General features: G+C 40.8%; 1 protein-coding gene across 2 annotated transcripts; it reads right to left on the bottom strand.

Moving 5' to 3' along the window:
* Positions 1-80: 80 nt before the first annotated feature.
* Positions 81-4,598, bottom strand: cdk5rap1 (CDK5 regulatory subunit associated protein 1). Of its 2 annotated transcripts, XM_076994272.1 has the most exons (13): positions 4,043-4,598; positions 3,832-3,935; positions 3,701-3,735; positions 3,386-3,486; positions 3,044-3,248; positions 2,512-2,632; positions 2,130-2,363; positions 1,533-1,630; positions 1,360-1,415; positions 1,100-1,230; positions 745-894; positions 341-481; positions 81-213 (listed from the first exon to the last, which is right to left on the bottom strand). In XM_076994272.1, exons 1-13 carry the CDS (start codon positions 4,317-4,319, stop codon positions 97-99), a joined length of 1,770 nt encoding a protein of 589 aa, XP_076850387.1. In that variant the 5' UTR covers positions 4,320-4,598; the 3' UTR covers positions 81-96. The 2 variants fall into 2 exon arrangements, with proteins under 2 accessions (XP_076850387.1, XP_076850388.1); XM_076994273.1 differs by lacking the exon at positions 2,130-2,363.
* Between the last annotated feature and the right edge of the window lie 8,840 nt (positions 4,599-13,438).

The raw sequence follows: 13,438 nt of genomic DNA, 5'->3' as shown, positions 1-13,438 counted from the left end.
GGGGTTGGCTGGGTGAACAAAGCAGAACTGGAGCTATGAAGGCCTACGAGTCACACACACCCACACAGTCCTGATATTATGAGATGAATCTGCAGACTAACACACAACTGTCTGTCCATTCAGAGGTTGCTGGGTTGTCCCTTTCCCACCATCACTCAGGGAGGCATGGCTGAAGGCGTGGCCTCTCAGGGTCTGGGAGTTTGCTGAGGTAATCTGTGGAGAAGAGAGTAGTCACAAATAATTAATATAATACACAGCCATGACTGTACACACAGCCCATGTATACGTGTTGGAAATGTGAGAGTCCATGTAGGTGAAGCAAGCAGAGGTAAGAGCACACCTTCACCAGTACATAGTCTCCAGCTTTAACAGGGACAGGGCTGGCATCCGTGAGACGAGACAGTATATCCTTTCTTGGGAAAATGACCTTCACATTTCCATCGTTCCGACCACAAAGGTCCTGAGACGACTTCTTACTTTCCTGCAGAAAATGGAATCAGTCAACTAAAAGCAGCAAGTGGCATTTCTCCAATAACAAAAGGCTTGACTAAGGGCCCTAGCAGACATTTACATGAGAAATGCAGTTTTAGGGTATTAGCACCTGCACTCTAGTGCATCAAAACACCAATAATATGAAGAGAATCAAAGCTAGTGCATAAAGCAAACAGACAATCTCATTTGCTCATGGTCTCGTTAGAATATTTAAGTACCACCCCTCTCCCTCAATCCCAGTGTAGTACTTACCCCCTCCACTAGGACGAGCTGTGTACTGCCCACGAGCGTGCTGTTGATCTTAGCCGCCTTCCCTCGGAACGCAAATATGAGTTCCTCCAGGCGCCTTTTCTTCACTTCAGCTGGGATGTCATCCCGAAGACGGTGGTATGCGTGAGTTTTCTGTAGGTGAAGTGAACCCATGTTCAAATCTGAAGGCAAAGCTCAACTGACAGCTAACAACCTTTTAATTCTTCAAAAAGACAAAATGTGGTATGTGTGGTGAATCGGAATAGATCCATTTAACAGATACACCACACACAGCAGGGAAGATCCCTCAGTTTTTGGGCTCTTTTGTGGTAAAGACTATGACAAAATATGATCTCACCTTCCTCATGCTGTAGGCAAACAGGAAGGCTACATTATAGCCCACTTCTCTGATCAGAGAGACAGACTGCTGGTGGTCATCTTCTGTCTCCCCACAGAAGCCCGTGATGAAGTCACTGCTAAGACTAACCCCTGCAGAAATAAGTCGTATATAGTTATCCATTCCCACAAAACATAGTCTTCAATTATGACTACAATAATTTAAAAACAATAATACAAGTTTCATAATAACATACTGAAAGATTGGTAAGGATGGGATACCTGGTATTATCTTTCGAATGTTTTCCACCAGTTCAAGGTAGGACTCTCTGGAATACCTACAAAAACATCCCAGAGCATAACATCTTAAAGTATTGCAACATTAGACATTAAGAGGTTTAAGACGACCAGATGAATCTCAAACTGCTGCTGTGGTGAGAGTCGTAGTTTCTCACCCACGCCTCATGGCCTCCAGGATTCTACTGCTGCCACTCTGAGCAGGTAAGTGGATCTGCTTACAGATGTTTCTCCTCTCCTGGATTACCTGTAACACCTTCGGGGAACACAAAAGCACTCGTTGAACAAAAACAGCGCAGGCTGACTACAGTAGCAGATCTACCTGGGCTTTTTCAGTCTGAACAACAAAAAATCTTTTATGGTCTTTTCGACCGCATTCAACCGTATGTATAGATCCTAAATTACTACACAACCTACTGCTTAAAACAGTATGTGAACACGATTTGCACATGATAAGTGGCCAGGATAAAACAGAATATAAGAAACAAAGTTTTAAAATGTATTTCACTACAAATTACAGAGCGCATGTACTTGAACGTACCTGAAAACATGCCATTAGATTCATGAGTGATAGATTTTAAAGAAATTGGGATTACTACAACATTGTCCAAGACCGTTTGAAATGTTACTCACTGGGATTAAATTTATCAGCCTGTATTATGTGCTCTGTATTCCATGTTCTGAAGTGAAATCCATTTTAAAAGCGATTTTCCCAGCACTGGTCATAGGTCATAGTTCAACTCTCAGGTTCACACCTCATCAGGAAAGTCTTTGGGATGTGGTGAGGTGAAGCGGATCCTCATGTCAGGGTCTACGAGAGAGACGCGGTGCAGCAGGTCTGCGAATCGCAGTCCTCCGTGCTTCTGGCGGTACACCGTGCTGAAACCTTGGCTGAGGCGTGAACTGGAGCCCGCACTGTCGGCCCCGCCCCCGGACACGTCTCTGTAGCTGTTCACGTTCTGACCCAGCAGGGTCACTTCCTTTACCCCCTACAGCCGTGATCATTTCACATACTTAAAGAGTCCACGTCTGGCCATGTTTCACTGGCAGAAACGACTAAGGACAGAATGTGCGTGCGCACACACACAAACACACACACACACACACACACACACACACACACACACACAGTCTGACCTGATCAGACAACATGCGCACTTCTTCCAGTATGGAGGTCAATGGTCTGCTCCTCTCCCTCCCCCGGGTGAACGGCACAATGCAGTAGCTACACATGTTGTCACAGCCCCGCATGATTGACCTACAGCCGCCACAGAGGGACAAAATATTGTTGTTGTTGTCATGGTGACCGGTGTCGGCCAGAGGAGGATGGGCTCCCCCCCTGAGTCTTGGTTCCTCTCAAGGTTTCTTCCTCATGCAAAAACTAGGGAGTTTTTCCTTGCCACTGTCGCCCTTGGCTTGCTCACTGGGGGCTAGGACTCGGCACTTGTAAAGCTGCTTTGTGACAACAACTGTTGTAAAAAGCGCTATATAAATAAAATTTGATTGATTGATTGATTGAAAATGCACCGCAATGCCATTGTCAAATATGCAGTTTTATCAAACAGTTGTCCTGAGTTAAGTTAGAGTTGTTTTGCTGTTGTAACACTTCTGTTATAAACCAACCGCATGTTGCTATGGTCTTAGATGTACTAAACAGTGGGACACTCACACAAAGGCACTGTGTCCTGAACAGTGAACAGGCATGACATCAGCATACGTCTCTTCCAGGGACAGTAGGACATTGCTGGTCCTCTGACCCCCATGGGCTAGGGCAAGGAGGCGGGGAAGGTCTCTGTAGGCATCCGGCCCTGCTACAACATCCACCACCTTCTCCTTCTCCAACAACTCTGTCTTTAGTCTCTCTGCCATGCAACCTAAAGGACAAGAAGCACACACACATGCACATGAGCACACATACATAAAAACAAACGCACACGTGCACGCACACACACTTGAGGCTGAGAGGTACATCTGAAAGAGACTGAAGGATTATGGGTAAATGAGAAGTTACCCAGGACTCCAATCTTTAATGGAGCACTGTTCTTCAGACGCTTCTTTTTGAGCACTGTTAGCTGTTTGAGTCTGTTCCAGATGGTCTGCTCTGCCTTTTCCCTGCCACAAAGAACCAATTTAATTTGTTTAGACAAATAAAGCACTTTGAATGAACGTTGTGTATGAAAGGTGCTATATAAATAAACTTGCCTTGCCTTGCCTAGACAGACAGCATTACAAAATATCTCAGAAGCCAAGTACTAATGCCTAATTGCACAGGATTGGCAACATGTAGATTCACTATATAAAATACAAAAACAGAATCATTTCCTACCTTATGGAACAAGTGACAAGAAGCACCACGTCTGCCTGTGTGAGAAAGGTGTGAAGATGCGAATGAAAGGATTAAAATAAAGGAAGTTCTGTGGTCATAAAAGGGTCATTGGTTAAGGAACTGAATCTTACCTCCGACAATTCGTTGGTCCGAAGATAGCCTCCCTTCTGAAGAATGGACCACGCAATTTCAGTGTCGTTGACGTTCATCTGACAGCCGTACGTTTCAAAATACACTGCCAAAAAATTACATAAAGATTTAATTGCCAACGACTACCAGCGTGAGAGTAAAAAACTTAGAACGTGATTGGGAGCGATCATGGCAAGAAATGCAGTTGCAAACCTTTTCGCAGCTGCGCCAGGTTCCTTTCTTCAGGAAGATACGACTCCTCATGTTCCGTTGGCGTGTCGGCTGATCTTCCTGAAGAACTCTTAATAAAGTCGTGAAAAGTCGGACCAGACGACACCTTGGTCTTAAATGCACTCACTCTCGTCTCGTCAGTCTCATCAGGAGAAGTGTTCACCACAGACACTGAGCAATAGCATCTGTATTTATGGGCGCTTCGAGATAAATGCTTTTGGACAGAAAAGGCTAAAAGTCTAAACGTGCTGGCAGACATCGTGTCTGGACGAGAGATTCAGCTACAAAGCCATGAAAGAACAAGACAACAAACTTGTCAATTTAACTGTCACAGTAGCATTAGCTAAGGCTAAATGCTAACTTAGAAATTGTGCTGTGGTTTGTCCAGGGAAAATGAACGGGTTATAATTTATATTATTAGCGGGCTAACAAATCAGTACAAATAGCCAATATAAAAATATCTATAGTTAGCTATTAACAAGTAACACAGTGGCAGTATCCACTCACGTGTAACCTTGCACATGTAACATAATAAGCAATGTAGTTTTATTGTTTTCAAAATAAAAGTTTTATAAAATCGTAGCAGTGATTTTCGTGTTTCAGTTCTGAAATAAGTAAAGTTGTGTTTAACTTGGGAGGGAAATCAATCCCAATCAATATCAATCTACGTTGTTTTTTTCTTTGGGGGGGGGTTGTGTTTTTTTATTCTGAATTCATATTATTAATCTATACGAAGACCTTTATTTTGCAAATGTGAATTGACTACTTGTCAGACATGCACATTGGACGATTGCTGATGACTTCACACAATATCAGTAGCGTTTCAGTTGGTCCGATAACCCACAGCCAGAGGTGGACATTCCAGGATCAGAAAGTAAAAGTCCTAACCAAGATTTTGCTCAGGCTTCTTGGATTGTGTTGATTCCATTAATTTTACCTGGCTTGCACTAATTAGAAAATCCAGCAAACTTGAGTAAAATCCTGGGAAGGAGTTTTACTTTCTGAACCTGGAATGTCCACAGGACTCCCTGTTAATCACACTAAAAGACCACGTAACTTGTTTATAACTGGGACTTCACAAAGTGTTCTGTTTCCTAAAGGTCAAATCAACATGTTCTCGTCATACTCGTTTAAATTTCATGATGCAAACATCGTGAAATAATGAATGATTTTTCATATAATTTTACTTTGAATTAACACATTTTTACGAATATGAGAATGGTATTACATTTTGTACATTTTTATACCATTTTCTATGATGAGTGGATGTTTTGCTGAATAAAATGTTAATTAAATAATGAAAATGTTAGTTTGATATTTCATTTTTATGCAGAGAAAAGTCTTATTTCATTCAGTCTTTCCTGTATCCACCATAGTGTTCTTACTAAAGTTGTAATTTCCTGGTCCACCAAATAATTTTTATGTTCTACTATAAAAATAATAGCCTCAACTCACGGAAGGCAGCTTGGCATGCACTCCGGGCCTGTGCTGACTAGGGTTAGGGTTAGGGTTAGGATTAGGGTTAGGGTTTTCACACTGTTGAACTGTGCCAACCATCATGAAGGACATTACACACCCTGGACTCCACACCATCTAAACTCCTCTCAACAAATAAGAACTTCAGTCTACACACATCTTCAACCTCTATCATCATGCAAGGTCCCTGCATTCATCAAACTCATCGACATTGTGTGATTGTACCCATTCCAAAACACCTGTAGTAACCTCTCCCAATGACTACTGGAAAGTATCATCTCAGAGCCTGTCAACATGCCAATGCACCTTGACAGCTGTCTGGTCAGCTCTGATGCCCTGTTAAGAGTTCTTCTGCCCAATTAGTCGTGAGGAGCTTATTTCATTGGTGGATTCTGCTAAGCCCTCCACATGCATATTAGATGCCGTACCAACCAACCTACTTAAAGAATTACTGCATAGCAATGTAGAACCCTTGCTTACTATAATTAACTATTCTCTGAGCCTGGGCTACATTCCCAGTTCATATAAACTTGCAGTCATCAAGCTGCTAATTAAAAAACCTGTTCTTAATCATCAGGAACTGTCCAACTAGGCCAATCTCTAATCTGTCACTCATATCCAAAATTTTAGAGAAAGTAGTTTCTTCATAACTCTTCCTTCTTACAGACAGAACATGTAGAGTTATTTCAGTCTGGATTTAGACCCCATCACATCACTGAAACGGCGCTTAGGGGAGACCGGGGTAAGTTGAGCCACGGGGTAAGTTGAGCCACCCACTGTTTCTAAAAAACGGTACACAAATGTGACCATGTGACCCCATTCAAAAGTGGGTGGGGCCATTTCCTTACACATGTGAAGAGGAGAACCACATGTCAAACAAGGTGAGGAAGATATTTATAAAAATGTGTTTTTAAGCTCTTTTTGTAAATTCCATGTGTGCCCATAATGAAGATGATTTAGAGAAGAAAAAAATAGAATAACATGTAGACACATTAGGTTTCAATTCTTGGCTTTCTAAGCTATGATATGAATCCTAATCAAAATATTTTTGATTAGCATAATCCACTTTATTAGCACTTTTCTACACAATGGTGGCCACGGGGTAAGTTGAGCCATTAGATATGGGGTAAGTTGAGCCACTGACTGTAATATTGTAGGGTCTATATCTAGCTGTCTACCTATCCCCCTCTCTATCCATCTATCTATCCCATCCAACACCCCATGATATATTGAATGGTTAATGGATATAATAGGCCTACTGATTTTTAGCCAGGTAAATTAATGAATTGTTGTTCTTGTTGTAGGCCTACTGTTTTTAAGTCCCCTATCACATCTAACATCCCATGATATATTGAATAGTTAATGGATATGTAATAGGCCAACTGATTTTTAGCCAAGTAAATTAATGAATAAGTTGTTCATGTTGTAGGCTTACTGTTTTTAAGTCCCCTATCCCATCCAAGACCCCATGACCATGATATTGGATGGTTGATGTATATAATAGGCCTACTGATTTTTAGCCAGGTAAATTAATGAATAAGTTGTTCTTGTAGGCCTAGGCCTACTGTTGTTATATCTAACATTGAATAGCTGCCATTCCCTCTGTACATCTACCCATCCCTCTGTATTCCATCTACCCATCTCAATCCCCTCTCTGTTCTTCTTCCCTTCACTACAACAACCACAATAGACACCCCCACTTGATTTATATTCACTTGATTCGAGGTAAAAAGGAGGAGAATTTGAAGTCAATTTCACTTGAACTGATTGTTGTTTTTCTAATAAAGTTGTTCACCTTGTTAACCTGACATTCTTTTGTGCTGGCTCAATTTACCCCGCATAGTAGCTCAACTTACCCCGTGCACGGGGTAAGTTGAGCCGCTTGAAAAAAAAAATTTTAAGAGGCAATATCTCTCTAAGCATTAAAGCTTATCAATTGGTTTTTGCTCAGATAGTAGCAGTACACTTTGAACTTTGGTATGGTGTGTTAACTGGATGCAAAAATGGCTTCAACATGTAGCTATGATGAAAAATGTAAAAAGTGGCTCAACTTACCCCGGTCTCCCCTACTAAAGTACTGAACAATCTCTTAATATCCTCTGATAAAGGACACATTTCTTTTCTCATACTGCAAGACCTCAGTGTTGCTTTTGACACCATTGATCATAATATTCTACTTAACAGGCTGGAGACACTCATTGGCATAAGAGGTCAAGCCCCCTCCTGGTTCAGGTCCTACCTGACAGATCGTTACCAATTTGTACTAATAAATAACGAATGCTCAAAGCGTTCTAAGGTAAAATATGGTGTCCCACAAGGATCTGTACTGGGCTCCATATTATTCTCATTATATATGCTACCACTGGGCACTATTATTCGCATGGTATTAGCTTCCATTGCTACGCAGATGATACTCTGTTGTATATATCTTCCGATCTGGATGATATCACTAATACTTTCAAGATTGAGGACTGCGTCCAGGACATTAAAAACTGGATGGCATCTAATTTTCTTCAACTAAATTCCAAAAAGACTGAGGTGCTGATTCTTGGGCCTAAAGCTGCTATTAGCAATTAGGCTGATATTCCCCTTACCCTAGATGGTTTTTCAGTAACACCTAAATCTACCGCAAAAAGCTTAGTTGTCACTATTGATTCGGATCTTTCATTTGACACACATATATGCAATGTCACGAAGGCTGCCTTTTTCCATTTACGTAATATCGCCAAGCTGAGACATTTACTTTCATTAGCTGATGCAGAGAAGCTGGTCCATGCTTTTGTCTCATCAAGATTGGACTACTGTAATGGTCTTATAATTGGATGCTCTAAACAGTCCATAAAGAAGCTACAACTTCTAGAAGTTGTTCTAGAAGGCTAGAACATTTGATCATATTAGTCCCACATATTCCCCCTGTATAAGGTGTGGGGCTCGGGGGCCCCCAGACGTTGCGATTTCTGGTAATCTGAGATGTTGATGCTGTCATCCAGCTGTATCGTGGCATCACTCTAGTTGTGACAATGACTTGACTGGAAAGCAATGTCTCAGTGAGCCCTCATGACTGTGGTCACCTCTGAACCCCTCCCTTTAGTTATGCTGCTATAGATTACTCTGCCGGAGCCACATTCTGATCACTGGCACGTGAGCTATGTACATTTAAATCAATGGTGGTTTAAATTGATGTCCACACACTCAGTCTGTATTGTCTATCTTTTTGCATGCTTCTACCCAAGACGATTGCATGCAAGCACCTACAAGCACCTGGGAGATGGTCTGGCTTGCCAGTGGATGTACTGATGCCGGGGTTGGATGTGCCATTGCCGCAAGAGGACGTGCTGATGCTAGCTCCCACCTGAGGCTCACCATCTACACTGAAGGGACTGTGTCTACTGTGTCTGGCTGGGGAACAAGAACTATAACTGCAGAACCACCCCTTGTCTGCAAATACGGACTTGTATTAACGGGCTGCCCAATGGAGGATGGGTTCCCTTTTGAGTCTTGGTCCTCCCGAGGTTTCTTCCTAATCCCCACCATCATAGGGAGTTTGTCCTTGCCACTGTTGCCTTTGGCTTGCTCATTAGGGATCTGGACCCATATGATTGTAACGCTGCTTTGTGACATATGTTGACTTTGACTATATTTTGTGTTTTTTTACTTTACTCAATTATTCCCATTTTTTTGTAATTTTTACTTTTACTCCACTACATTTGAAAGTGAAATATCTTATTTTTTACTTCACTACATTATGCGAAAGCTGTCGTTACTTCAGGCTTCATGTGTTCAACAATAGAATGTAAATCATTAGTGTACTTAAGTAAATATTTTGTGTTTTTTTTTTTACTTTACTCAAGTATTTCCCTTTTTTGTAACTTTTACTTTTACTCCACAACATTTGAAAGTGAAATATCTTATTTTTTACCTCACTACATTAGGCGAAAGCTGTCTTACATCAGGCTTCATGTGTTCAACAATGTAACGTCAAAACAAAATAAGCGCAAAACACATGCACCAACATTCGGTTCAACGGAGCTGCAAGCACACCAATCAGCGTACAGTTCAACGGTAATGCAAGGGCATACAAGTTTGAAAGAAAATATACATACTTAAAACGGATGAATCTACTGATTGTAATGCGCCACACAATCCATGGCCTTTTTTAAGTAGTCGAGGAAAAAAGACTCAGAGAAGTGCCTTCTCTGCCTGCCTCAGTATCATACGATTTCTTCCTCCAAAAATTCCCCATCCAATTTAATAAAGCATGTAGAGGTGAGATATTTTCATAGGCCTACTGGTCATTTACCTTAATGAGAAATCTAACAATAGACATTTTGGCGAACGTAAAATGGACACAAAGTAAGTGTTATATCGCGATCTATCGAATCATAGATATGGATCAGAGGTAAATAAACTAGATTTTTTTTTTTCGGCGTGAGATATCGGAAGTGTGGCGTGAGAGCGTGTGAAAACGGTCAAATGCATGTGTCTCACGCAACCATCTCCCGGCCAACATAACACAAAAAAAGTGATTATTAAGACAGAGCACATAAACAGTCAGTGGGAAACCTGCGTAATCATGTGCTGACCTTGGTAAGGGTCATATGCAGGTTATATGCATGCTTTGAGCGTGAGACTCACGCATTTTAGCGATTTCACACGCTCTCACGCCACACATGGAATTTCTCACACTTGATTATTATTATTATTAATTTATTTCTTTATTTTTAAATAATCTAATCACCGCACACCGCAGCATATTCAGCCAATCCATCGGTTGTATATTATAACAGGTTGAACCACTGCCCCCCCCCCCCCACCCCCGTTGACAACTTACTTACACTCGCACCCCCCCTGTCGACAGATTACACTCGTCGCCACCCCCCCATACACACACACAACCCCCCCCCAACAAATTTGGGCTTTGGGCTAGTTTAGGCTTCTGAAGGGCGGGTCTTACACAGATTTTGTGCGGGAAATTTTTGTAGGACCTGGCAACCCTGACAGACACACACACACACACACACACACACACACACACTCACACACACATACACACACATACACACACACACACACACAGCCGCTACACTAACCATCGCGACAAATTCCAATCGCCCCCGCCTGAAAAAAAGCTCACGCCCACCAAACTAGAGAGATCTGGTCTTATGAAATAAATTTTTATGATTTTTTAATCATATAATAACTTCAATTCACCGCGACACCCTGGTTGAGAAACGCTGTGCTAAAATATTCTGCAATAACTAAATTATTCTGTATCCTATTTTTATGGTGAAGTGAAATACAGGAAATATTTATTTTGTTCATCATATAGAAGGAGATTGATATCTGGATGTGCAATTGCAAATATATCTTTAACCAAAATATTGCTTGTTTGCAAGAAGTTACTTCATAGCCACTTAGTGCTACCAAACACATGCCTTTTGTGTTTTCTGCTTATGATCATTTTAATAATAAAAAAACCCTAACACTATAAACATAGAATTAATAATATTTAAATATTTGTGTACAAAAAGTCGAGCCTGTCCACATAAATTAGTTGATTATGCAAGAGTAATGATATAAAGACAGCACAATATTAAAGCCTTATTGATAGAGCCTAACTGATGGAACGTTACTTTCAGTACTTAAGTACATTTTAAGGCCAATACCTTTGTACTTTTACTCAAGTAGAGGACTAAAGGGACAACTTCTACTTGTACTGGAGTAATGTTTTACCTTGGGTATCTGTACATTTACTCAAGTATGTGATTTGTGTACTTCATCCACCACTGTGTGTGTGTGTGTGTGTGTGTGAGAGAGAGAGAGAGAGAGAGAGAGAGAGAGAGAGAGAGAGAGAGAGAGAGAGAGAGAGAGAGAACAAAAAGTGACTATCAGGTGAATTTGCCTATGAGGGTATCCTCAGTGCTCTGTGTTGTAGGTCTTTATGAGACCTTTATGTCTGGGACTGGTGTGCAGTTTAGACCCTGAAGCCCAGTCCTGCTGACTCTCCCTCGCTCACCAACTGCCTTGAGCATCACCTGTTTGGGAGAGTGTGAGTATGACAGTCGGCCGTGAGTGAGAATAATCTGCACTGCACCATACATCGCTCACAACTACCACTACGGGAGGGAGCACCTAGAAGCAATCACACCAAAGGAGATTATCCAGGTGAAGTGACTGCTCAGTCTTAACTGGAACATTTGCTGTTTCGCATAACTTGCATTCTCTCTTTCTTTTTCTTTAATTTTCTATTATTTTGCATGTGTGTGTAACCATTGTATTGTATTCTGTCATTTTTTTGTTGTTCTTGTGTTCATGACATATTTTGAAAGAGCATGAATTTTGATCAAATCCCAGATTCCAAGTATTCTAATGAGCTAGATTTTTTATCTGGAAATGCTATTATTATATATAACTGTATATAAAAAAACTAAAAATGCACAGTTACATCATTGTAATAAGAACAAAACCAGCCAGTACAGCTAGAAGATTTTGTTATGCAGCAGCATTGAAAAGAGGTGAACTGTTGGTTCAGCGATTTCTGAGGTGCAATTTCAACTGTGGTTTCTTACAGGTCCTGTTTCCAGAACAAGGATGGGGAGAGTTGTAGTGTTGGCACTCTGTAGCTTGTTGATACCTGTTCCATGTACTCCACTCTACCCAGCACTACAGTAAGTCACACACAACCAGTATTTCACATAAAATATGCAATGAAGATTTGCTGTAAAATTTTAAGAATGCTAATACTGGCATGTTCAAAAACAAAATTTGTTTTAATTGGAAGATGAAATGTTGATTTATGTAAATTCATTCACCAAATCTGGATTGCTATTTTAAACAAATTACATGAAATTTAAGAATAAAAAATGTGGGAAATATGAATGTTTTTATAGTTATCATATTTCTAAGTAAATTATGAATCTTAATTTCTGATTGACTTATCTCATAATTTTTTTGTTAGCTTTTTGTAGGGGTGTATATACAATTCTCTGAAGAGCTACATTTAAGACATTTTAGGATAATAGTTTATACTGATTGGAGAAGCTCAAAGAAAATCTCACAGTCTTAAAAAAAATCAAGTGAATTAAATATGTAATGGAGTGAACTCAACTCTGAACAAAGACTCTAAAATGACAGCGCCTATCCAGCACAGACATTACACGCATAGGTGTGTAGTTAGCAGCAGATCACGCCTCACTAATAGCTGCTCCACCAACAAACACTCCAGCCGAATGTCTGCTCAACCACGGGCAGGGTTCATCCTGCACTAGTATATGTACACGCGCGTTGTGCCATATCTTGAACTTTGGTTGTCATTCCTAGCTGAAAAGCAGCTAATTACTGCTCTGTGATTCATTTTGCACAGCGCCCACCCACATTGTTCCCCCGTACATCTCCAAAACCCTTCACAATGGGGTGGGAATTAGGTAGAAAGTGCGGACAAAGACTTCCTCTCAGTGAGAGGAGCTCCGTCGTGCCGACTCTGAATGCGGCGGCCGGCTGGCCTCGCAGGTCACTCTACTTGACAGGACACGCGTATCTTTTGTTAACTAGTGGTAGGCAGTCGGAATAATTTTTTTAACGTGATGAACACTTGCAGAGTGCTTTTGTTGCATTTTTATTTTCCGATTGAGGTTTTTCACTCGGGCTTACTTTGTGATTGGTCAACAGAAAACGTTAAGAGGGTATTTCTAAAAACTTGTATAATGATGTTAGACAATTATATCAAAAGATAAAGTAATGCTGTAAGGCATCTTCTCACTTCGCCTATACTGGTAAGAAGGTTTTTTTTTAACAATGCAAAACAAAAACCGCATAGCATTAGAACTTAACAGAGAAAAGACTTAAGGGAATAACACAAAAAGTATTCACGTTTTTTCATGTCTTAGAACAGTGTTTGATCTA

Source organism: Brachyhypopomus gauderio, unplaced genomic scaffold (assembly GCF_052324685.1).
Source record: "Brachyhypopomus gauderio isolate BG-103 unplaced genomic scaffold, BGAUD_0.2 sc138, whole genome shotgun sequence".
Taxonomy (NCBI): domain Eukaryota; kingdom Metazoa; phylum Chordata; class Actinopteri; order Gymnotiformes; family Hypopomidae; genus Brachyhypopomus; species Brachyhypopomus gauderio.
This window is presented reverse-complemented; position numbering and strand designations above follow the sequence as displayed.